The 24,927-nt window shown below is 45.4% G+C and overlaps 1 protein-coding gene across 1 annotated transcript; it reads left to right on the forward strand.

Annotated features, from left to right (window-relative positions):
• Positions 1-3,059: 3,059 nt before the first annotated feature.
• On the forward strand, positions 3,060-17,648 carry sncaip (synuclein, alpha interacting protein). The gene is made up of 12 exons (XM_084024373.1): positions 3,060-3,202; positions 7,346-7,433; positions 8,132-8,204; positions 9,388-9,971; positions 10,198-10,366; positions 10,452-10,726; positions 11,357-11,536; positions 12,322-12,435; positions 13,108-13,233; positions 14,077-14,246; positions 14,385-14,474; positions 15,276-17,648. Exons 2-12 carry the CDS (start codon positions 7,377-7,379, stop codon positions 16,231-16,233), a joined length of 2,796 nt encoding a protein of 931 aa, XP_083880499.1. The 5' UTR covers positions 3,060-3,202; positions 7,346-7,376; the 3' UTR covers positions 16,234-17,648.
• The last annotated feature ends 7,279 nt before the right edge of the window (positions 17,649-24,927 follow it).

Here is a 24,927-nt window from a genome sequence, read left to right on the forward strand (position 1 = left end):
TGCCTTCCTTATATGTATGTATGTGTATATATATTTGTATACATATACATGTATGTATGTATGTTACTCTAGTAAAGTATTTTCATAGTGTAGTAATAGTACTTTTACTGCAGTAAAGCACTTTGAGTGCTTGTATTTCTACCATCTCACTCACACTGTACATCTACTGAACACTCATGAGAAGTGTAACTCTCCCCTCTGCTGGACATAAACGGCCATGTCATAAATCATTGTTCCTCCCAGAGAAACTCATTATTAGATCGAGAAAAAGACATATCCAGATTTCTAAATTAATAAAATAAAGAAAATATAATAAAGAAATAACATTTGACCCCCACGTTGAGCTGCTGTCTTGCTTTTTCCTCTTATGAAATATTAGTATGCCTGGTGTCCCTGAACAAGACACCTCACCCTAATTGCTCCTGACGAGCTGGTTGTCGCCCTGCGTGGTTGACTCCGCCGTCGGTGTGTGAATGTGTGAATGAATGTGTGAATGTGTGAATGAATGGGTGAATGTGTGAATGAATGGGTGAATGTGTGAATGAATGGGTGAATGTCAGTCATTAATGTAAAGGGCTTTGGATAAAAGCACTATATAAATGAGGACCATTTAGTAATCTGAGATCTGTAGTATCAACAGCTGATCCAGAGATACTCACATGTGCTCTAATCTCTTCTTGTATTTACTACTGTAACGCACAGTCCGCTGATTCTACTTTACTGGATCTGGATCCATGTGGATTCTGGTGTGAAGCTGCTAACAAAGTTAGCTTGATAGTTCAAGGTCAACTTTACAGCTAAGTGTTAAAGTCATCTTAGTAGCTAACTAGCATTGGTAGCGACCTGTCAATCAGCAGGTAAGCCCCGCCCCCTAAAGCATCCCCTGCTTTCTGGTCTGGTGGACTCTAAATGGACCATAATGTACTAAATGAACATCATGCTGGATTGAAGAAGACTTGAAACTAGAGATTGAGACCATAAACTCATGTTTACAATGTTTACTGAGATAATACATCAAGAGAGAAGTAGGACCATTTTCTCATAGACTTCTATACAACCAGAGAGGAGTCGCCCCCTGGTGGCCAGCAGAGAGAAGTAGGACCATTTTCTCATAGACTTCTATACAACCAGAGAGGAGTCGCCCCCTGGTGGCCAGCAGAGAGAAGTAGGACCATTTTCTCATAGACTTCTATACAACCAGAGAGGAGTCGCCCCCTGGTGGCCAGCAGAGAGAAGTAGGACCATTTTCTCATAGACTTCTATACAACCAGAGAGGAGTCGCCCCCTGGTGGCCAGCAGAGAGAAGTAGGACCATTTTCTCATAGACTTCTATACAACCAGAGAGGAGTCGCCCCCTGGTGGCCAGCAGAGAGAAGTAGGACCATTTTCTCAGAGACTTCTATACAACCAGAGAGGAGTCGCCCCCTGGTGGCCAGCAGAGAGAAGTAGGACCATTTTCTCATAGACTTCTATACAACCAGAGAGGAGTCGCCCCCTGGTGGCCAGCAGAGAGAATGACAGTTGAAGGCACTTTAAATTTGGTTACACTTCTCAGAACTGGAGCATTCCTTCTTGTTTACATGCCTATTTTACTTCAAGTTTCAAAGGAATTGTAATATCTTAAAAACCTTTAACGGTCTGAACGTTTTAAAGTTTGAATGGAGTTTCTATGTGAATGAATGAATGAGTAGATGGTAATTAAAAACTGCATTGATTTGTGTCAAGTTTGAACAATCGTCCATTCATTTTAACAGGGAAGCTTTCACATAAAAATGTATCTGGGCGTATTAAAGGTCTGAATGAGAACTTAACTGGGCTGAAGTTTTGATGTTGACAAATGCGGAAGTTAAAAGCAACAAGAATGATCATAAATGGAATATTTGTTTGACTGCTGCAGGGAAGTTTGTATTAAAAACAAAAAGCAGGTTTAACTTTTTATTAAAGCACACGTCCCCGTCCTGCTTTAATAAGCCGGTTCACCAGTGAAAGTTTCCAAGCCACTAGATGGCCCCGCTGAGGTCAAACTGGGCTGGTGGACGTTAAACCAGTCTGGACCACAGGCTGTTATTATGGAAACAGAGGACATTTATAGCCTCTTCTCTGCTGCAGCTCCAGTGTTCCTCCCTCACAGTTATGTAACTGAATGAATGACGTCAAAATGTCTGAATGTGGAGGATGAATGGAGATCAATGAGTCTTAATGTTTACACATAAATACATTCACAAAGCAAGAAAATAAACCCAGAGTTCTCCAAAGAGAGCAAATAAGTTTGATTAAAACTTTTAAATAATATAATTCATAATCAATGATGGTGTATTTTAAAATACATATATTGTTTCTCATAATTGTTTATTGTCCTGGCAGATGTTAACGGCCCAAAGCACAACAATAGTGGTCCAAATAATACATCCATTTAATATTTGAAGTGAAACATTTTTATTTCGGAATACATGCAGGTTTTAATGACGAATTAATCCTCTCAGCAGAAGTTTAATATTAGTTTTTATTCTGCGGATAACGGCTCCGCTTACTCTGCAAAGATCGTCTATTGTAACAGTAAATCAGCTGGACGCACAAAAAGAAAACGTCTGAGAGTATGTAAACCCATTTCCGTCACTGTCAGAAAAAAAAAACTTTTTCAGGATAATGACTTAGTATCTCAGAATGATGATGTAAATGAATATTGCTATATAATAAGTAAATATTCTGAGATACTAAGTAAATATTTGGGGATTATAAATCTATATTTTAAGATAGTTAATCAATATTTTGGGATAATAAGTCATTACTTGGGGTTTTAAGTCATTGTTTAGATACTATGTGAATATTTTAGGATTATGTATCACTGTGGGTATATTTGGGGATAATAAGTCAGTATTTTGAGAGAGTCTGTCTCATGATCTGACGGTATACGGGCTTCCACAGCTTCTGATGGCTGGATCATTAAATAGCAGTGTTCACGTTATGAAGTGTAGCTCTTCTTTCCAGCCGCCGTGGTGTCCAGAAACGCAGGCGGAGTGAGCCCTCCTCCCGGTGCCTCCCCTCTCTGATGCCCATATGTCAAAGTCTTTGTGCTTTTCAAGACAGCGAGGCGACAGCAGGAGGAAAAAAACACAGCTGGATCAGGATCAGAGCTGCTAGCGGCTAGCCGTGTCACATCCCCGAGCTAGCGCTTTCTCCTCGGCTGCCTGACTTCCGCAAGGTACCGTACCGCCGAACCGGGACACAACGGCTCCTTAATCCCGGGGTGGGGGCTCCTTTTCCTTTCTCCACTCTCTACCTGAGCTTTTCTTCTTCTGACCTCATTTTCCCAGAAACGCTTGCCCGGCTAGTCAGCTAGCTTCCACGCTAGCGTCCCTGGATGCTGCTGATTATTTTAGCTAGCGCTAGTTTAAGCTAATTAGCCTCCCGCTGCTTTCAGAGCGGCTATCACGGATTAAATCAGCCGCCGGGACCGAAAAGGAGCTCACGTCGCTGTTTTCTCCGGTAGAACAGACATGTAATCGGTTTATTAGCTGTTAAAAGTCTCTGCTGCTCACCCTCTCCCAGTAACTGAGACAACACCGAGTTTTATCTGGAATCAGACGAGAACAAGAAGTTTTTACTGTCAAACACACCAGACTGCACGTTTATACCTTTATATTCCACTAAACTGGATGTTTGTCAGTAAAACAGGAATCTATAGAGTAAATATTCAGCACAATAACACTAATTTACTGTCATCACTGAAACAAAAAGCATCCTAAATATGTTAACTAGCTGTTTAAAATACCAATTATAAACCACGTGATTTTAGTTGGGAAGAAAGAAATGGTGTTATTGTTTCCTGATATTCATTTATCATTTTTTAAAACATATTTTTTTATTGAGATTTTTATTCACATCTTATCAAATTAAATGAATCTGGCAACAAATAAAATAAAAGTGAAAATAAAATAATGATAGTTGGTTATAATTAATTTATATCATGATGGGAAATCAAATGCAAAGTAAACAAACTGAATGAATGGCAAAAAAACCCTTTTAAATACATTTGTGCTTTAAAATATTAATTCAGATGATACAATTAGATAAAAATGATCCAGAGGAAATGGTTTGGTAAAGTAGGGAACTCTAAATTACTGGTTATCGAATTGAAGCTTCAGTTTTTACTTCATAGTGGAAGTTGAGGTCTTTGATGGTGATGTTCTGGTCGGAACAACTAAAATAAATACTATAGTATTTGACTGACAGAAACTACAAAAGAAAAATGAAAAGCTGTGTACGACGGTGTATTAGGGCCTCTGTAAACAAAAACATAGTTGAGAGAGGGGGCAATAATGGCAGAAAAAAACGTCCCATGACGTGTGACAACGCCTCGTTAAGGTCCTTAGGGTGATGATGTTGATGCTTATTGTTGCTTTTATTCATATGAGGACAAACTGTCATCTTATGGGTGTTTATTGATCGGGGGGTTGGGCTAAGATGCTTCACTCCTTGTCATAGCAACGGCAAACATCGTTGTTAGGGGAACCAAGCAACGTGTTTATATGGGCTATATGATCCTCGTACATCTAATCTCACTGTAGAAAGAAAAATCCTCCCCGTCTCCAGTTTGCTTGACTTTCCTCCAACGCGGCGTTTCGTCTCGGCGCTCGTGTTCGTGTCTGGAAAGGATTCGGACTCGTCAGCTGTTCACATAAACAACCGACAAGCCTTCATGTTTTTAAAATCCGGTCTTTATTTTGGGACTGAACTGTTGTTATCAAGGATGTGAGGCTCGACTGTTTCTCAAAGCTGCAATCAGAGGGTTTTTTATTTTGACCAGTTTAGTTCTGCGGGCGCCGCCACACAGTCTGAAACGGATCCAGTCTGACATGAAAGCTCCACACAGTCGCTGCTTCATCCGCCCGTCATGGAGACGTAGACGCCTCATCGGTGTTTAACATGCAGGCAGGTGGAGAAAAGATCGGAAACACGCCTGCAACCACCGCTCCTTCATCACACTGTCAACCAGGCCAAGCACGCACATTACTCTGGACGCCCCAGCGAGGAGGCGGGGCTTAGCACCAGGCAGGAGGCAGGGCTTAGTACCAGGGAGGAGGCAGGGCTTAGCACCAGGGAGGAGGCAGGGCTTAGCACCAGGCAGGAGGCAGGGCTTAGTACCAGGGAGGAGGCAGGGCTTAGCACCAGGGAGGAGGCAGGGCTTAGCACCAGGGAGGAGGCAGGGCTTAGTACCAGGGAGGAGGCAGGGCTTAGCACCAGGGAGGAGGCGGGGCTTAGTACCAGGGAGGAGGCAGGGCTTAGTACCAGGGAGGAGGCAGGGCTTAGCACCAGGGAGGAGGCAGGGCTTAGCACCAGGGAGGAGGCAGGGCTTAGCACCAGGGAGGAGGCAGGGCTTAGTACCAGCGAGGAGGCGGGGCTTAGCCCCAGGGAGGGGGCGGGGCTTAGCACCAGGGAGGAGGCGGGGCTTGGCACCAGGGAGGAGGTGGGGCTTAGCACCTGGGGGGGGGCGGGGCTTAGCACTAGGGAGGAGGCGGGGCTTAGCACCAGGGAGGAGGCGGGGCTTCCCTCCACGTAGGCACCAACCAGGGTTCATACTCGTCTACTATGACTCACTAGGATTATGTTGAAATACATTTTAAATAAGTGTTTTTTTGTATAAAATCAGGTTTTATTTTTCACTGCAATGATAGTGAGTCTTCAAGTCACCAGTGACAATATTAACCATTACCGATACCGAGTGAGTTTGATCTCGATGCGAGATGAAATCTGAACCACACTAGACAAAATTAATATTAGTTAATAAAATATACTTTACATCCGACAACAAACGTTAAAGTCTTATTTCACAAACACGTCGTCTCTGAGGCGAGGGAACCCGAAGTGTTAAAAAGTGCTGAGTCATGTCTGTGGGGGGGATGAAAGCCAGCGGCGGGCCGAGCACATCTGGATGGTGTTGCCGGTGAACCACCTGATGAAGGTCGGCCCGGCTCCTGATCCTCTTTAGTGCTCCGTTAATCTGCCGTTTATTTCTTCAGTGTGAAAACAAACGCCGGCGCCGTTTCCCAGAAGCCAACATGACGTCCTCAGATGTTTCGGTTTTTGTCTCCCTAATCCTCCAAACCCAGAGATGTGCACTTAACCCTTATTGTCTAGCATTCCTGCTCAACCACCGACACAATAATAGGGTCTTCATGAAGTAAATACAGGGCTGGTACGGTGCTGGAAATCCTTGAAAACACTTGAAGTTTAGTGTGGTGTTGAAAAGTGCTTGGATTTAGACTAAAGGTCTATAAATGTGTGTTGTATGTGATGACATCTATGATAGAACAGAGAAAAGAAGATCTCCATATTTGAGGGACTGAAAACAGCATTTTCTGACATTTCTTTATGAAAAATGACTTTTGATGATGAACAGATGATGAAAATAGTTGGTGATTATATTTCTGTGGATCTGTTAGTGGAATTAGTTTTCCTTTCATTTGTGGTCCTTCTGTAAAAAGCTGTCTCCAAACATCATGTTGGTTGTTTAGAGGACAATAACATCTCATTTAATGTGATGAACAAGTGACATAATAAGTAGACTGAATACTGACCATTGGATTGAGACAAAGATGGAGTTTACCACAGCTGGAAGGGGCTGGAAAAGCATGGAAATGCACCTTGAAGTGCTTGGAGATGCTGGTGCAGGTCTGCCGTGCGGTCCTGATCATCTTGTCCTGAATCCTCCCGTTGGTTGTTTTTGGCGGTTTTCCCTCTTCGTTCGCCGAGCAGCAGTCCGTCATCTCGCCCTCAGCTTCCTGCAGCCACTTCCTGTGTTCCACATGCTGCGACTAGACGGGGTGTTACGGCTGATTTAAAACTACACACAGACCAGACTCACATTTATGTTTTCATGCACGTTCTTATAGAGAAAGAAGGTTAACGCATGATTAACTCGCATCTTACTCCAAAGATTAATTATTATATTTTCACACCTCAAAGTGTGTCAAAATATAAAAAATCAAATCGAATAATCTTTTTTTGGCATAAATTCTATTTATGTTCTGATCTTGTTTGATTTGAGATGAACATTATTTTAAAAATGACATTATGATAGTTTGATATTTGGAGGTATTGTGTGAATCTGCTCGTTTTAATAAATCCTGGAAGTTCTATTTTTCACTTCTTCACCATAATTGTGAGCTAGAGGATTTTTTTTTTTAGAGTCAACACAGAATGAGATTCCCGATTATCCCGATTACTTTCATGGCGATCCTGGATTCACATCTCGTCATATATCGATGTTGGTGTTGGGAAGTTGCTCCACATGAGCAACGGTTGCTTTCAGTGTAATAATGTGGATGTGGCGTGTCGTCTGCAGCTGGTGGCGAGGCCGATGATGAGGTGTGAAGATGGAGGCTCCTGAATACCTGGACCTGGACGAGATCGACTTCTCCGATGATTCCGTGGTCAGTCATCATTTATTCAATACATTTAATCCATGGGACTCAACGGGGAATAAAACCCTGATTTTATGTTCGGGCGTGTTGTGCAGATGAAACGTAACGTTTTATTATGATGAGCAGAAATAACTGTTCAGAAAAACCACAGTTTGGTTTGGTTGAACCAGTCCAACCACAACACAAACCTTCCCCTCCAGTAAATCTGGTCTTCTCCTCCGTGTCCTCACGGAGAGACCAGCAGAACCAGCTCACGCTGGTGGATCGAGTTTACATTTAATCCATTTCAAATGACCTCCAGGGAATTTATTTTTAGACTGTGGACTTTGCAAACAAAACAAAACAACAGGTTTAAAAAGTGGGAATATAAAACTGAGATATTATTATCATTGTGTATGAATCAAGTTTTGTTCCTGTTTTAGCTTAAATCCAGTGATTGAGTTCCCTGTTGGAATATGATACTTTATGTAAAAGGACAGATATGATATTTAATTGTTGTCATTTATCTTTTAACATTCCTTTTGGATAATTGCACCAAAAACAAAGTATTACTATTACAACAAAATGCAGCCTGATTCAACAGTGTATCAGTAAAAGGTTGATAATGAAGTGGAATCTGTAGTTATAATATAACAGAACATCATGACGTTGAATCAACACCTTTGTTAGTTATGATGATAATAATTCATCCATCTGAATATCTGCAGTATTCGGTGACGTCTCTGAAGAACATCCCAGAGCTGTCGAGGAGGAGCGATGGCCAGGCGGAGGAGCGAGCAGGTAAGCAGAGACACCTCCTCACTTTCTATTCAAGCAGGAGGAGACAGGCTCGGTACGGGTGCTGGAAATCCTTGAATACACTTGAATTTCAGTGTGGTGTTTTCCAGGTTTGAAAAGTGCTTGGATGTAGAATAAAGGTCTTGAAATGTGTGTTGTATGTGATGACATCTATGATAGAACAGAGAAAAGAAGATCTCCATATCTGAGGGACTGAAAACAGCATTTTCTGACATTTCTTTATGAAAAATGACTTTTGATGATGAACAGATGATGAAAATAGTTGGTGATTATATTTCTGTGGATCTGTTAGTGGAATTAGTTTTCCTTTCATTTGTGGTCCTTCTGTAAAAAGCTGTCTCCAAACATCATGTTGGTTGTTTAGAGGACAATAACATCTCATTTAATGTGATGAACAAGTGACATAATAAGTAGACTGAATACTGACCATTGGATTGATACAAATATGGAGTTTACCACAGCTGGAAGGGGCTGGAAAAGCATGGAGATGCACCTTGAAGTGCTTGGAAAGTGCTTGAATGTGACTCTGGAGACGGTGGAGGAACCCTGATTTAACTAGAACTGTGCAGCACAATCATCTCTTTTTGTGGTGAAATGGATTTGAAAGTAAAGCTGTGTACACACCGGAAGAACTGCCCGACTCGCGTCGGTGAATTCGGCGTCGGCTACTTAACATGGCCGACTCGAACAACGACATGGGCGGTTCACACCTACAGAATTACAGCCGACGCCATACGTTCCGCGCTTGCGCGAGATGTAATGTCTCCAAAACAACAGGCGGCGCTAATCTGTATTGTGGGCCAAAAAACACGAAAACCGGAAGTAGGCGGTCCTCTCTAGACCGCCTTCTTCGATTCCACTGGTTATCTGGTATGTTTACCGTCGTCACTTCCGGGCTTCACTGATTCGCTAGTCAAGCTGCTAGCCTCCACCAATCAGAATGGTAAAAGAATGACCGACTCGAATGGCGGATTACACATTTGAATCGGCTGAAATGAACGCCGACGTGGGCCGATTCGAGCGACCACACCAAGGAGACTCATTTCACGGACACCGACTCTCTCAAAGACGCCGATTTTCGGTCCGGTGTGGACCCGCCTTAAAACCCGCTGGATGGGATTTTTAAATCTGTGAAACTAAACGGATCTCTTTTCTTATCGCACAGCTCCGGCCATCAACTGGAGTCGCAGCGTCTCCTCCCACAGCGGCGGGGGAATCAAACCCACGGGCCTCGCGGAGGTCCACAGCAAGTTCCGTCCGGTGAAGAGGGTCTCGCCTCTCAAACACCAGCCGGAGACCACCGACTCGGACTCGGAGGGGAAGGTCCCGGGGGAGCCGGGGGAGGCCGGGAAAGACGACTCTGACAAGCCGACTCATGCCTCCACATCCTCTGACGGCTCGGGGGGGAAGGCGAAGGGCCTGGGCGGCGGCGGCGGCGGCGGCAGCGGCGGTGGCGGCGGCGGTGGCGGTGGCGGTGGCGGGAACAACCCCCAGGCTCTGTTTGGGGAGCTGGAGCACTACGACCTGGACATGGACGAGATCCTGGACGTGCCATACATCAAGTCCAGTCAGCAGATGTCCACGCTGCCTCGCGTCCCCCACGACAAGCGCTCGGTGACGGGGAGCAACCTGGGGGGAGGCACCCTGGGGGGAGGCACCCTGGAGAGGAGCCGGGGGGGAGGCCTGAAGAGCTCCGCTCTACCCCACAACGAGCCCCTGAGCCTGGCCAGCGGCAGCGCCCAGACCCAGGTACTGGTTTAGGACCCGTAGAATCACAGAGTAACCCGGAAGAAACATCTGGCCTTCACAATAAAAGCATGCAAGCAAGCATAGTTCTGTGCAACCAATAAAATACTTTCTTTTTTTATTTCTATTTTGCTAAACTACAGTAAATCAACAGTAAATAAATAAAACAAATAAAAACCAAAGATATTGAATTGTATTGGCAGCTACTGAATGATTTCTTCTCCTGCAGTATTGTGTTCTGTCTCCGGTGAAGTGGTCCGATCTGAGGAAGTCCAAGTCCATGGATCCAGACCACCACCACCTTCACCGCCCTCCAGCTGGAGGAGGCTACCAGTCGGAGTTGCTCCCCTCCGGACTCCTCAGCTGCTCCTCCTCCCTTTCTTCCTTCTCTGATGCAGGTAAACAGACCGTCTGCCATTTCTTCTTCTTCTCTCTGTTACTTCCTCCATGTCATGTGACCGTGTTTTGAACGATGACTTCCAGACAAGCTGCTGTCTGCGCGGGTCTACCCCGACTCCCAGAGCCAGAGGCCGGGCGTGGAGCCTCCGGGGGGCTCGGGGACGATGTTCCCCCTGCCGGGGTGCAGCGTGGGCAGGCAGGACGCCTCCAAGCCCTGGGCTCCGGGACCAGGAGGAGGGACTGGAGGCATCGGCGGGCCGAGGGGGTTCGGAGCAGGAGCAGGAGGGGAGGTGGACGAGGAGACCAAGAAGAACCAGAACATCATCAACATCGTCAGAGAGGGACAGATCTCGTTGCTGGTGAGTCCTCAGGCTTCTGACCGATGGAAGAGAATCTAACGCTGTTTCACTCCAGATGCAAAGCATATTTTTGTTTATGTGACACAATTGCATTCAAAGTCAAAAAGATGCAAATTCATGGCCGGGCGGCGCAAAAGAAGTTTTAACACGAGTTAAATAGTTCCATTAAGCTGTGTCTTTAAAGCCTCTCGCTGCTGTATTTATGACTAGACGACCTTATTTGGAGTGTTGATGGAGCAGCTACAATGTTAGCGTAGCCTAGCACCATCAACCAGACTCCATTCAGAAAACCAGCGTTTTAACAGTAGTTATCTTGTGGTCTTGCAGACAGACCTAACAAAGCATGACTCAGCACTTTTTACTGATCACCATCATGATGGAGTTATTTCAGCATCCTTTTCATCTGGTTATTGATATTAAATCAGCTGAACAGTTTATTCTGGTTCCTCCAGCTGTGGTGAACCAGCCCACGTAGATCCGGTGAATCCAGCTTGGTGAAATCCACCGAGCACCTCTGGTTGATGTCGTAAACACAGTCAGGACGGCGAAAATGTTCTTCATGTTTGGTGCGAACACATAACGTCTGCAAACCACATGTGATGTTTCCTCCACCTCCCCTTTCTCCTGCAGCCTCACCTGGCGGCCGACAACCTGGAGCTGATCCGAGACGAGGAGGGGAACAACCTGCTGCACATCTCGGCCTGCCAGGGTCACGCCGACTGTCTGCAGCATCTCACCTCTCTGATGGGGGAGGACGGCCTCAACGAGCGCAACAACCAGCAGCTCACCCCCGCCGGGCTGGGAGTCAAGGTCAGCTGTGGAGTTTGCATTCATTTTACTTAATATTCATTCATTTTGTTTTATTTAGTCGTTAGCGACAGACTCAGTTATAGAATTCATGGGAAATCACCTTCACTGGAAGGATGCTTTTATTTTGAAGGCACTTCTTCCTTGCTCTTACCATAATGCATAGAATATACACATAGCTGAAAACATGGGGGGGAATGACATCTTCCATCACTGTTTCTCAACTGGACAAATATAAACTCAGTTTGGACTTCTTTTCATCTACAATGTCATTTTATTTTTTTTAAGCTTTAGACATTTGGGAAGTTTAGAATGAAGGAAGGGATGTTTTTCATTGAATATCTATACTCATAAAAAATGTAATCTATGTTTATTGTGCGGCTTCAGCTAGTTGTTCACCCTGACGTTAATATATTGTCTTTTAAATGGCAAACATCTGCCTCCATCTTGACCTGCATGTGGACCTTTTTTTAAAGAACTACAGAAATGCAGACATCTGATTGGCTGTTGGCCGCCGGTCAGTGAGGTCACTCAGTGTGAGGATGGAGGTTTAACACCGTCTCATGAGGTTGACAACGAGTCTCTGAACAGTAAAACTACTGTTGTGTTTATCCTGCTGTGGAAACCGGCCTCTTGATTGGCTGCCAGACAGGAAGTGTGTTCTCTAGAGACAAGCTGATTGGCTCTTATCAACAAGCCTCTTGTTTATTCACTCAGAATAATGGGATGACGGATTTAAAAGCACCTGGTCCTCACTGTGTGTGTGTCTGTGTGTGTGTGTGTTACAGAACGGTCATCTGGAGTGTGTGCGGTGGATGGTGAGTGAGACGGAGGCCATCGCTGAGCTGAGCTGCACCAGAGAGCATCCCAGTCTGATCCACTACGCTGGCCGCTATGGACAGGTAACACACACACACACTTTCACATGGATACAAATACACACCAACACACTAGAATATCCACCCGTCCTGAGAAGTTTAGAAAAGTCTTCTGAAATGTGTTGTAGCTGGAGATGAAAATGTTCCTATTTATCTCTGCTGACCACCAGGGGGCGACTCCGCTCTGGTTGTATAGAAGTCTATGAGAAAATGGTCCTACTTCTCTCTGCTGGCCACCAGGGGGCGACTCCTCTCTGGTTGTATAGAAGTCTATGAGAAAATGGTCCTACTTCTCTCTGCTGGCCACCAGGGGGCGACTCCTCTCTGGTTGTATAGAAGTCTATGAGAAAATGGTCCTACTTCTCTCTGCTGGCCACCAGGGGGCGACTCCTCTCTGGTTGTATAGAAGTCTATGAGAAAATGGTCCTACTTCTCTCTTGATGTATTATCTCAGTAAACATTGTAAACATGAGTTTATGGTCTCAATCTCTAGTTTCAAGTCTTCTTCAATCCAGCATGATGTTCATTTAGTACATTATGGTCCATTTAGAGTCCACCAGACCAGAAAGCAGGGGATGCTTTAGGGGGCGGGGCTTACCTGCTGATTGACAGGTTAGCGAACCATCATGTCTCTTGAGCGGTGGAGGCGGTCTAGTCTGGTGGTCTGGAGGGTAAAACGTGTCCCTCCGTCCCCAGGAGAAGGTCCTGCTGTGGTTGCTTCAGTTCATGCAGGAACAGGCGATCTCTCTGGACGAGGTGGACCAGAACGGAAACACGGCGGTCCACGTGGCGGCTCAGTACGGACACCTCACCTGTATACAGGTGAGTGCTGCTCAGATCATTTAACCGTCCTCAACCTGCAGCTCAGTGATACAGAATGCTATTTAAAGGAGCAGTGAGCGGCATTCAGTGACATCTAGTGGTGAGACTGCAGATTGCAACCAACTGAAGACTGATCCACTCCAACCCTGTCGTTCCAGAGAACTACAGTGAACCAGCACCCATCAACCAGACTCCATTCAGAAAACCAGCGTTTTAACAGTAGTTATCTTGTGGTCTTGCAGACAGACCTAACAAAGCATGACTCAGCACTTTTTACTGATCACCATCATGATGGAGTTATTTCTGCATCCTTTTCATCTGGTTATTGATATTAAATCATAGATAAATACTTTATTCTGGTTCCTCCAGCTGTGGTAAACCTAGATCCAGTGGATCACAACATTTGTTTCAAGTGATTATACACCTGTGAGAACTTATGAATATTATATCCCATTAATACCACTAATACCACCCACTGCTCCTTTTAAAGCCATTATTAATATGAATGTCAACATTTGCGTGTTATTTTCCCGTCTCTGCTTCTTATCGAGACGAAGTGAGGATTTATGATGAAATGTGTTTTACAGTGTGGACCTCGTGTCCTGCCATGGAAGCAGAGTGTTTTTAATTCCTGGGGAGGCGGATGTTATCAGTCTTGTCTGCTTCCTGTTGGCTCGCCGGCCCGACAATCAAAAATACTTCCAGTTAATGATCTGTTTCTGATAAAATAGCTGCCGAGAGCCGAACATTTTAAAGTGGTTAAAATAACAAGTTAAAACAAAGCGCCAACATGTCTGAGATCTTTCTCTGTAACGGTTCAAGTCTCTGTGTTCGTCTGTCCAGACTCTGGTGGAGTACGGCTCCAACGTGACGGTCCAGAACCAGCAGGGGGAGCGGCCTTCCCAGAGTGCCGAGCGGCAGGGACACACCACCTGCGCTCGCTACCTGGTTGTCGTGGAGACCTGCATGTCGTTGGCTTCGCAGGTCGTCAAACTCACCAAGCAGCTCAATGAGTAAGTAACTGCTGTTGTTTTCAGTCACCCGGGGCGGGGCTTATCCTCTCCATTTCTATGACATCAGAAGAACACTTGTGACATCACGCACAACACACGCAGAGTGAATCCCGTCTGTGTCTGTGGTTGGTTACGCAGGCAGGCGACGGAGAGACTGACTCTACAGAAACAACTGCAGAGACTGATGGACCCCAACAAGGCTGAGGGGACGCCGTCCCGGTCGCCCAGGTAACGCTCACATCCACCGTGGTTTCTTACAACCACATGCAGGTAGAACCTCTCCACATACAGGTAGAACCTCTCCACCGTGGTTTCTTACAACCACATGCAGGTAGAAACTCTCCACCGTGGTTTCTTACCACCACATACAGGTGGAACCTCTCCACATACAGGTAGAACCTCTCCACCGTGGTTTCTTACAACCACATGCAGGTATAACCTCACCAACGTGCTTTCTTACAACCACATACAGGTAGAACCTCTCCACATACAGATAGAACCTCTCCACTGTGGTTTCTTACAACCACATGCAGGTAGAACCTCTCCACATACAGATAGAACCTCTCCACATACAGGTAGAACCTCTCCACCGTGGTTTCTTACAACCACATGCAGGTAGAACCTCTCCACCGTGGTTTCTTATAACCACATACAGATAGAACCTCTCCACCATGGTTTCTTACAACCACATGCAGGTAGAACCTCTCCACCGTGGTTTCTTACAACCACATACAGATAGAACCTCTCCACCGTGGTTTCTTACAACCACATGCAGGTAGAACCTCTCCACCGTGGTTTCTTACAACCACATACAGATAGAACCTCTCCACCGTGGTTTCTTACAACCCCATGCAGGTAGAACCTATATATACCAATAATAGTTTCAGTAGTACCAGTAGTAGTATACGTAGTAGTATACGTAGTAGTGACAGTACCACTAGTAGTACTAGTAGTGGTTATTATTAGTCATTAACTACATTTGAACACTGAACGTCGAGGCTAATGTCTGTCTCCTTCTCTGGACTCCAGTTCCCATCAGCCCTCGGTGGAGGCGTGGCCAGAGATGCTGCTGACCGCGGAGGGGACTCCTGGTGAGAGCTGGCTGGTCCGTCAGGGCGCCGTGGGCCCGGACCCGGTGCTGCGTCAGCTGCTGGGGAAGGAGGTGCCGGATGCGCTGGGTCCCAGGGACAGACCGCCCCCGGCGGGGGGCCCCGGGGCGCCCGGAGCCGGCACGGCCCCCCGCAGGGCGGGGCTGGTGGAGAGGAGGGAGCTCAAACTAGCGAGACTCAAGCAGATCATGCAGCGCTCTCTGAGTGAGTCGGATTCGGACGGGTACCCCCCGGAGGAAGGGAAGACTCCAGGAAACAGCCAGCGACCTGATAGGCCGACCCACCTGCCAATCACGAAGGAGGAGGCGGCATCCAACCACCTGAACCTGATGATGAAGAACCACCTCCCCTCCTCCTCCTCCACAGCTGAGAGGAAGCAGGCGTTTTCCGTCAGCGGGTCAAAGTCGGCGGACGGCGTCGGCTGCAACCCCTCCCCCACCTCCAGCGACCCCGACGCCGCAGACGGGAAAACGCTGGACGCCGCCAGCGACCTCCACGACCCCGCCGGCGGCCAGAAGGTGGCCACCAGCCCCAAGAGCGCCCTGAAGTCGCCGTCGTCTCGCAGGAAGACATCTCAGAACCTCAAGCTGAGGGTCACCTTCGACGAGCAGGTCCACAAGAGCTCCACCCAGGAGGCGGAGCAGACCAAAGGGCATCATGGGAAGGAGAGGACTCCAACAGGAAGCACGGAGAGCAAGCGTCCGTTCGGGGCCTTCCGCTCCATCATGGAGACGCTGAGCGGGAACACCAACCACAACAACAACAGTGGTCAGTCCGGCTCCGCCTCTCAGAACTCACCTGGAGGCAGGAAGTCGGAGAGTAAAGGAAGCCCGGGAGGGGGCGGGGCTAAGGGCAAGAGCAGAACCAGTAATGTTTAACCAACCATCCGAGAGGACGGAGGTCACATGACAACGCAGAGCCAACGAAGAGGCGGCTCATCAGAAACTTATATTCAGACGGCAGCAAAGATAATATATTCATATTTAAATAATATGAATATTTAAATATGAATATATTTATATTTGGTTAGTTGGACAAAATAATCTGCTGGTAAACTTTATTAATAAAAACCATGAAATACTGTTGAAACCTCCAGAAAAAACTAGTAAAGGGACCTTGAGTAAAGATGATTGTTCTTTTATTTAATAGTGTAATTATACTTTAGTAATACTTATATTATAGTATTTATGATAATGTGATTTGTCTCTTTTAAATATGATTATATTCATATTTAAATAAGAATATATTTAAATATGAATATTATTAAATTATCATTCCATTAAAATTAGTCCATAAAATAAAAGAGAACAGTCATTTTTAGTCAAGGTCCCTTTACTATTTGGTTCTGGAGCTTTCAACAGTATTTCATGGTTTTCATGAATAAACCCGGAGTTCAGATTATTTTCACAGCACTTAAATGCATCTTTTCATATTTGCTGACGATGCGTTTCTGGTGTTTTTGTCTCCGACGTTTCACTGTTGATGTTTTTACCGGACTGAAAGAAAACAGATTTTAGTTTTCATGAAGCCGATGAAGGAAGTTTGTATTAATCAGAAACCTCACATCTTCATATCACGTTTTTTACATTTCATGTGATTTTGTTTTGGATAAGTTTGCAAATGGAGATTTCTGTGACTGAACGACACTAAAGATGAAGTATTAGTATTTATGTTTATGCACACAGTTATATGATTTGAATTTTAAAAAGTGGTTATAATCAGGCACGTGGTTAACGTGCACCAGCACATCGTTTTAAAGCCACTGTGTACATATAGTATTTAATTTCCTGTTCTAACATCATATTCCACATGTTTGCTGTTATTTCGTTTCATTGTGTTCTTACCTATGCAGTATTGTTTGGCATGAAGTAGATTTAGTGATGTTTGTTTGAGACGGGGAGGTTTAAAGATGCACCTTCTACAGCGGACCGGTTTCACACCTGGTTTCACACCTGGTTTCAAACCGGCCAATCACATGAACTCTGAGAGAAAAGAGACGTTTTTAAACCACAGCTGTGAAACGGAGACTGAAGCTGTTCAACGTGGCAGCAGGTTGAGTTATAAAAGGTTATATAACGTATATGTAGCGTTGTATAACACATAGCAGTGTTCTGTAACTCGTTTACTGATGAACTCTACGTTTACCAGCATTAAAATAAAGGTCACCGGGAATATTCATATGTAATATCTGACTGAAGTTGTCAGAATGTTCTCTTTGATCCAAAGTGTTGGACGGAACCGCCAACCTTAAGAAAATGAATAAATACGAAGATTCATTCATAAACTCTGTTTGGTGTTCAGTTGTCGGGCCAACGACGTCACCGTGGCAACGCCACCGTCTTATTTACTGTGTGGTTCAGTCCCGCCCAGAAGAGCTCATTTAAAAAAACAAAAAGGTGTTCACGTTATTCTGTCCACGTCTGTACTGGAGGCATGAACCTCCTCCATGTTGGGATCCTTTAACTGCTTTGTGTTTTCCAACAACAGAGAGCCAGAAGGGAAACATGTGGTCTTCTTCAAGTCCTCCAACTGGTCCCAACTCAGATTCCAGTGATTCCAGTAAGCAATTAAATCGTCATTTCACTGTGTAGGAAACAGAACGCTGTAAACGATTAATGTCCGGCCCGACGGGAACGCTTTGAAACACTTTATTACACTAATATATATATATATATATATATATATATATATATACACACATACACACACTTTTCTTCCTTTGAAGTTGCCCAGAAATAAAAAATGTTTTAAATATTTTCCCTTTAATTGTTGGTGAACTTCCAGTTGATTAATTTCTTTTTCTTTTTCTAAAAAAAAAAAGAACTCCATCTAGTGGACAGAAGAAGCAACTGTTCCCAAACAGGTTGAACTTGTTTAATTGTATTCACGATGTGTTGGTAATGTTGTCTGTCATCTCCAGGGTTTTCTGTTTAAACGCATCCAGACCCACGTGTCCACCCGTCTCCGGTCTGATCTGGATCACAGCTTTAGGTCTGATCTGGATCAGCTTGACAGGACGTCAGGTAACGCTTCTGTTTTATTCTCGCTGGACAGGCTGCCCTTTATTCTACATATAACAATAACAACACTTTGCTATTTTCACCGCCTCCCACTACTTCACTACAAAACATCTAAAACAACCTCCTGGTGTAGTCCTCCAGACCTGGTGTAGTCCTCCAGACCTGGTGTAGTCCCCAAGACCTCCTGGTGTAGTCCTCCAGACCTGGTAAAGTCCTCCAGACCTCCTGGTGTAGTCCTCCAGACCTGATGTAGTCCCCAAGACCTCCTGGTGTAGTCCTCCAGACCTGGTGTAGTCCTCCAGACCTCCTGGTGTAGTCCTCCAGACCTGGTGTAGTCCTCCAGACCTCCTGATGTAGTCCTCCAGACCTCCTGGTGTAGTCCTCCAGACCTGGTGTAGTCCTCCAGACCTGGTGTAGTCCTCCAGACCTCCTGGTGTAATCCTCCAGACCTCCTGATGTAGTCCTCCAGACCTGGTGTAGTCCTCCAGACCTCCTGATGTAGTCCTCCTGGTGTAGTCCTCCAGACCATCTGGTGTAGTCCTCCAGACCTCCTGGTGTAGTCCTCCAGACCAACCAGGAAGTCGGTTATTAGACTTGATTGATAACAAAGTTGAAAACTGAAGTTTTGTGGACCAGGACCAGGTCTTGGCTGTCTCTCCTCTCATGTAGACCTCCTCCGGCCCTGTCAGGAGGCCCTCTGCAGGTCCTAGACCCCCCCCTCTGGTAATTTAACGGTCGGTTCATACCGGAGCGTTGGATTTATTCGGCTGCATCAGAACGTCACTTAACGGGGCAGATTTATGGTGTTTGGGTAGCAAATTGGCCTTTGATGGTTCCCACGCCGGGCCGCCTCCCCACGGGGACTAATGGGCTCGCCGTGACGGCGTCCCTCCATCACCGCCACCCATGAAACACGAGCTCCACGCTCACAATTAGCAAAACAAGGCTTCCTCAGGAACGCTGGTCATGTAACGAAAAACAGGAGCTGTTTGTTTTCTTTTTTCCTGGGGGGGGGGGGGGGGGGGGGGAGTTAAACTGATAAATTAGACCTCATTTATTGGACAACAGTTTGAGTCGATACCCAGGGGCCTCGGCTCTGCAGCGCCGGCCAGGCTCCACACGCTAATTGGTGGGCTGCGTGGATGGAGGGGCTGTTTGGTGTTTGGGGGGGGGGGCACACACACACACACACACACACACATACACACACACACACACACACACACACATGTACACACACACACACAGGCGGTTGTCTGGCGGCGGACGTCCGCGGCACACGCCACGGAAACGGAGGAGACGAGCGGCCGGCCTGACAGCGGGCCGGCGGACGAGTCCGTATAGATTTTTGTGTCGGTTGTTTGGGCTTATTTGTGAGCTCCTTTTACTCAGTCAATCACATTTAATTGACACCGCTGGGCCGGGGGGCGGGGGGGGCGGGGCCCCGCGGCAGTCTGGGATGACAGGCCTTTAATGCCAACAAGGAGAGCAGGTTCTTCTGCCTGTGAAGGGGGGAGGAGGAGGGGAGGGAGGGTGACACTTCCTCCCCCCGTCAACGGCATTAATTGATGGAACAGCAGCGATGATGGATGCTAATAAAAACAACCTTTAAGAAAAAGGTAATTGGACGGCGTGCGGCCGCATTCCAAACACCATTCGTCTTCCACGCAGGCGTTGGGGCCGACGCCCGCTTACATCAGAACACACGTTTGCATTAAACGGGTTAGTTCTGCCGACTCGCCGTCCTCCATCACAACGTCTCTCTGGGTTCAGAGGCTTCATCGATGTGTTGCGGTTTCTTTCTTTTTCCACAAACGGACCAAATGTAAATGACTAGAAACGGGACTGAATCCGGCCCCAACGCCCCGCCCCCTTCTTCTTCAAAGCCCCAGAACACCAAACCAGTGCTCGGGATTGGTCCAATCAGGAAGTATTGACAGACAGGTAGGACGTCCAATCATTCTCTCCGGCCCGACGTTTCTGATTGGACGGGGTTTTTACAGTCCTGCCACGGCCACAGATCACAGATCTGTTTATGTCGGAGCGTTGAACGTATTCATGGCCATCGGGACGTTGTGAGGATTTCTGAACAGAATCATCTCCTCGACCTTTAAGAACGCGGCTGGACTCGTCCTCAACAACAACGTCGTACACACGGACGTTCCCGTACGACCAAACTTCTTCTCAGTCTCGGTTTGAACCCGCGGTTTGACGTGATCGTGGTGACCAGCTAGCTCGTAAGAACGATCGTTAAAACTGAGTCACTGTTTTAGTCTCACAGAAAACACACAGACCAATAATAACAAAGCAGTAAAATAATGTGTGGGTAGAAAAGAAAAGAATTATCCAAACCATCGTCTGCAAAACACGAACACAGAAAGTGGGTCTGATCCAAAGACACGTGTCGTTTACAGTTTAACGTGTTCACAACTAATTAAGCATTAATCATGATCAAAATAATAATTATCATTTTATTTATGGCCGCCTTTCTAAACACTCAAGGTGAAAATCAAACAAATAAAAACATCAGACGTTCATAAGAAGAGCACAACATAATAAAACTGTAAATTACAGCAAATTAAAGGGAGTCGGCTCATCGAGATATGTTTAAATGAAAGTGGTTATGGAATCATCACAAATAAATAACTCCTGTTGCATTAAAAGCTTTAAACTAAATAATCTGAGTTCATATTTCTGAGAAGAAAGTGACAAAACGATAATTTATCATTTAATAACATGATTGATTACATGAGCAGGTTTGATCAGATCTGTTGTTTCTAATGAGGCCGTAGAGCTCGTTAGTGGAGCTCAGATATATAACTCCACAGGATTATTGGCAGATTACGATCAATAAACTGATGAACTCAAAGAGAAAGACAAAACTGTTTGTCGTCGTGAGGAAAAAAAGTCAGTTTATTTTCCTCCCGGAGATTAAACTCTGTACGTTTTATTAAAAATCACAATTGACAAACAAATCAAATCATATAATATAAAAGTAAAAATTATTTATTAATTAAAATCATGTTAAATAAAATGAATTAAATTGCTGCAACTTAATCAGAATGTTTTCATGGAGCAGATTTTCTTTTACTTTTGCAAATCAATCCCTTTCCTGGAAGATTTAACCTAATATTTTGTATTATTTTATTTAATATTTGTCGGTAACTTTAATCTGTTTCACAAAAAAGCAAATTAAAATACAATATATGTATAAAATACAAAGCTGACAGTGACTCAGTTTGGTGGGTCAGGATGCTGGTGTGCTGCAGTTCCCCTGCAGCGCCAGCGGGTGGCAGCATTGCAGCTCTTAAGCCGCTGCAGCAGAAACAAACAGCAGCAGCCGTTTGGCATTTAGCTCCGTCACGGAGTCGATTTGTTGATTCGGAGCATGAAAACAGCAGCGGCGCCTTGTTAAAGTGTTCGTTTGGCCTTCAGACGGTCCGTCCCGCCGCACCGGAGGACCGCCACACCGGAGGGCCGCCTACCGGAGGACCGCCACACCGGAGGACCACCGTGCTGGCCGCACGCATCATGAATAACTGCAGTACACCGCCGTCGTCTTTAATTCGCCTCTGTAATTGACAGTGGGCTCGGTTTCCCTCCATTTCTCGATGCGTTAAACTCACAGATGATTGATTTTCCTTTTTTTCTTCCCCCCATTTGTTAAAAGTTGAAGTTTGTGTGGAAGCAGGAGGCTTTTTCTTTAATAAACGGAACAGCAGCAACAAACATTTAGGTCTTTCACATGGAATCTGGTTAAAGTTCGACTTGTTTTTAACGATTGAATAATCTGCATCTCATTCTTTAACATCTGTTAAAGACGCAGAATAATACATTTCCAGCATTTACAGGTTTAATTACGCACATTTCCCATCTAATTCTAATAAAAAAAATGTTTGGCTGCTGGATGAACACAGGACTTTCACCCAGCAGACCAATGTTAGTGTGAGACGTGGATGTTGACCTGTTTGTTGTGTAACATTTAAGAAAGTCAGCTACGGCCGATTGTTATCTAGTTACGTTGTTTTCTAGTTACGTTGTTATCTAGTTACGTTGTTTTCTAGTTACGTTGTTATCTAGTTACGTTGTTTTCTAGTTACGTTGTTATCTAGTTACGTTGTTTTCTAGTTACGTTGTTTTCTAGTTACGTTGTTACGTTTCGGTTTTTACGTTTCCTTTTTACGTTGCGTTTCTGGAGACGGTTTCTGGTTGTTGATATTTGAAGTTGCTTCAACCTTTTTTCTGGTTTTGTGAATGACGTTGATCTGACATCACATCACCAGAAGAATATCAAATAATCAAATATTATTAATAAATAATAATCAAAGAATCGCATCGAAAAACTTTACTTTCTCAAATTAAGTAAAATCACCTTGTTTTTGTGTCGATATGAGAGAGAAAAATGCAGATAGAATAGATCGAGCATCAAATTTAAAAGAACACATTTTAATAAATTGAAATATTCAGGTTTTTTTTAATTAAATGTTTTTCTTTCTGAAGGCGGAGCCGCCGAGTCGTTTCCTTTAAATGGACGTAAAGATGGCTGTTGTTCAGGAGACGACGGCCGAGTTTCAAACCTCTGATCGCTCATTCTCACTCCGTCTGTTTTCTGCTCGATGAAATAATAGTCAAATAAAACCCTCTCATTTTGCTGAGGGGTCCCATGGGGCCCCTTGGGGGCCCCTGAAGGTCCCCAGACCCCACTTTGGCAGCGCTCGTCCGGCCCTGCGTTTACAGGCCGCGGTAATGATGCTTGTTTGTCCAGCGGTCAGTAAATCACACCGACATTAGAGCCGTCACCAGATCCACCGCCGACACGGCAGACAAACACCGGACCCACGGGGTCCACCACGGGGTCCACCACGGGGTCCACCACGGGGTCCACATGGAGTCCACCACGGGGTCCACACGGAGTCCACATGGGGTCCACCACGGGGTCCACACAGGGTCCACATGGGGTCCACCACGGGGTCCACACGGGGGTCCACCACAGGGGTCCAGACCGCCAACCTGAACCACAGCAAAGTAGTTTTAAACCCATGCAGACCATCTTTAACGGGACGCAGCGTTCAGGATCTGATCCGACACACGGACGACGAAGTAAACCCGTTACCATAGAAACGTGGATATTGCTTATTAAATACAGCAAAACAGAACTTTAAACCACAAAACCTGATGCCTGGACGTCCCTTTATAATAATAATAATAAGATAATAATCATAACGATCATAATGCTAATAGTGTGAAACCAACGTGGCCAATTAGCAGAATTGATTGAATTCATTTTTCTGAATGTTTTCTCCAGACAGGAAACTCCCCCCCCTCCCCCCCCCCCCCCCTCTCCTCATTACAGCAGCTTTACTGGAGGCGAGCGGCTCTTATTGGCACCGCCGCCTGTAAAATGGGCCGAGAGACCTTTACACTGAGGGAGAGCGAGCGTTTGTTAGAGGGAAGATGGACGTTCAGACCGTAAACAGGAAGCAGCATGTGTGTGTGTGTGTGTGTTGATATTTATTGGGCTGCGACGGCTCCTTTAACCTCGCCCATCGAGCGCCCAGCGCTCCCATTAAGGCTGACTGGGACGTCCACTGGGAGAGCAGCTGGAGAGGCCATGCTTGTTTTCTCCTTAAAGTCTTTATGGTGACGAGTGTTTGTAGAGAAGAGAGCTTCACACTGAACCAGCTTCATCATCATCATCATCATCATCATGCAGGGCTGGTACGGTGCTGGAAATCCTTGAAAACACCTTGACTTTTAGTGTGGTGTTTTCAAGGTTTGAGAAGGTCTTGGATTTAGACTAAAGGTCTTGAAATGTGTGTTGTATGTGATGACATCTATGATAGAACAGAGGAAAGAAGACCTCCATATCTGAGGGACTGAAAACAGCATTTTCTGACATTTCTTTATGAAAAATGCCTTTTGATGATGAACAGATGATGAAAATAGTTGGTGATTATATTTCTGTGGATCTGTTAGTGGAATTAGTTTTCCTTAGTCTGGTTTTCACCATACTAAGGTCAATCTTTTAAGATTGAACATTAGTCCGGGGAAGCTGCGCTTTGTTTCTACTGCTCAAGAGGCGGGATCAATGGGCATCGTTCAAATGACTCCGTACGCAATTGGATAGTCCTACAACCAATCAGAGCAACTTTCCGGACAACAACTGCTGCTTCACGTCGCTTATGTTTCGTCATCGTCACGTCACCGGCCAATAGCGTGCCAGGAGAGAATGGCCGTTTCTGATTGGAGCCAAAGATTCTGGCAATGTAACAGCGAAAGTAAGCCTGAGGGTGTCCAGCCTAAACTGCCGAGCGAAATCCAAATTTCCCGGAAGTTTCAGGCAGGGTTCACCCAGCCTAAGTTTTCCTTTCATTTGTGGTCCTTCTGTAAAAAGCTGTCTCCAAACATCATGTTGGTTGTTTAGAGGACAATAACATCTCATTCCAGTTTCTTCAGAAATACATTTTCTAGTTTCTATATATGTTAGTGAGAATATTTTGGTGGTATATTGTTGTCTATTAATGTATTTTATTTTGAAATGAGACGCTGATG

This window comes from Eutrigla gurnardus, assembly GCF_963514095.1.
Source record: "Eutrigla gurnardus genome assembly, chromosome: 13".
In the NCBI taxonomy this organism is placed as follows: domain Eukaryota; kingdom Metazoa; phylum Chordata; class Actinopteri; order Perciformes; family Triglidae; genus Eutrigla; species Eutrigla gurnardus.

Excerpts from the sequence above, each read along its gene's own strand:
- sncaip (XM_084024373.1), top strand. The coding sequence starts at position 7,377 with ATGGAGGCTCCTGAATACCTGGACCTGGACGAGATCGACTTCTCCGAT. Across the intron at positions 7,434-8,131 it reads ACTTCTCCGATGATTCCGTG|TATTCGGTGACGTCTCTGAA; the intron begins GTCAGTCATCAT and ends GAATATCTGCAG. Across the intron at positions 14,475-15,275 it reads ACGCCGTCCCGGTCGCCCAG|TTCCCATCAGCCCTCGGTGG; the intron begins GTAACGCTCACA and ends TCTGGACTCCAG.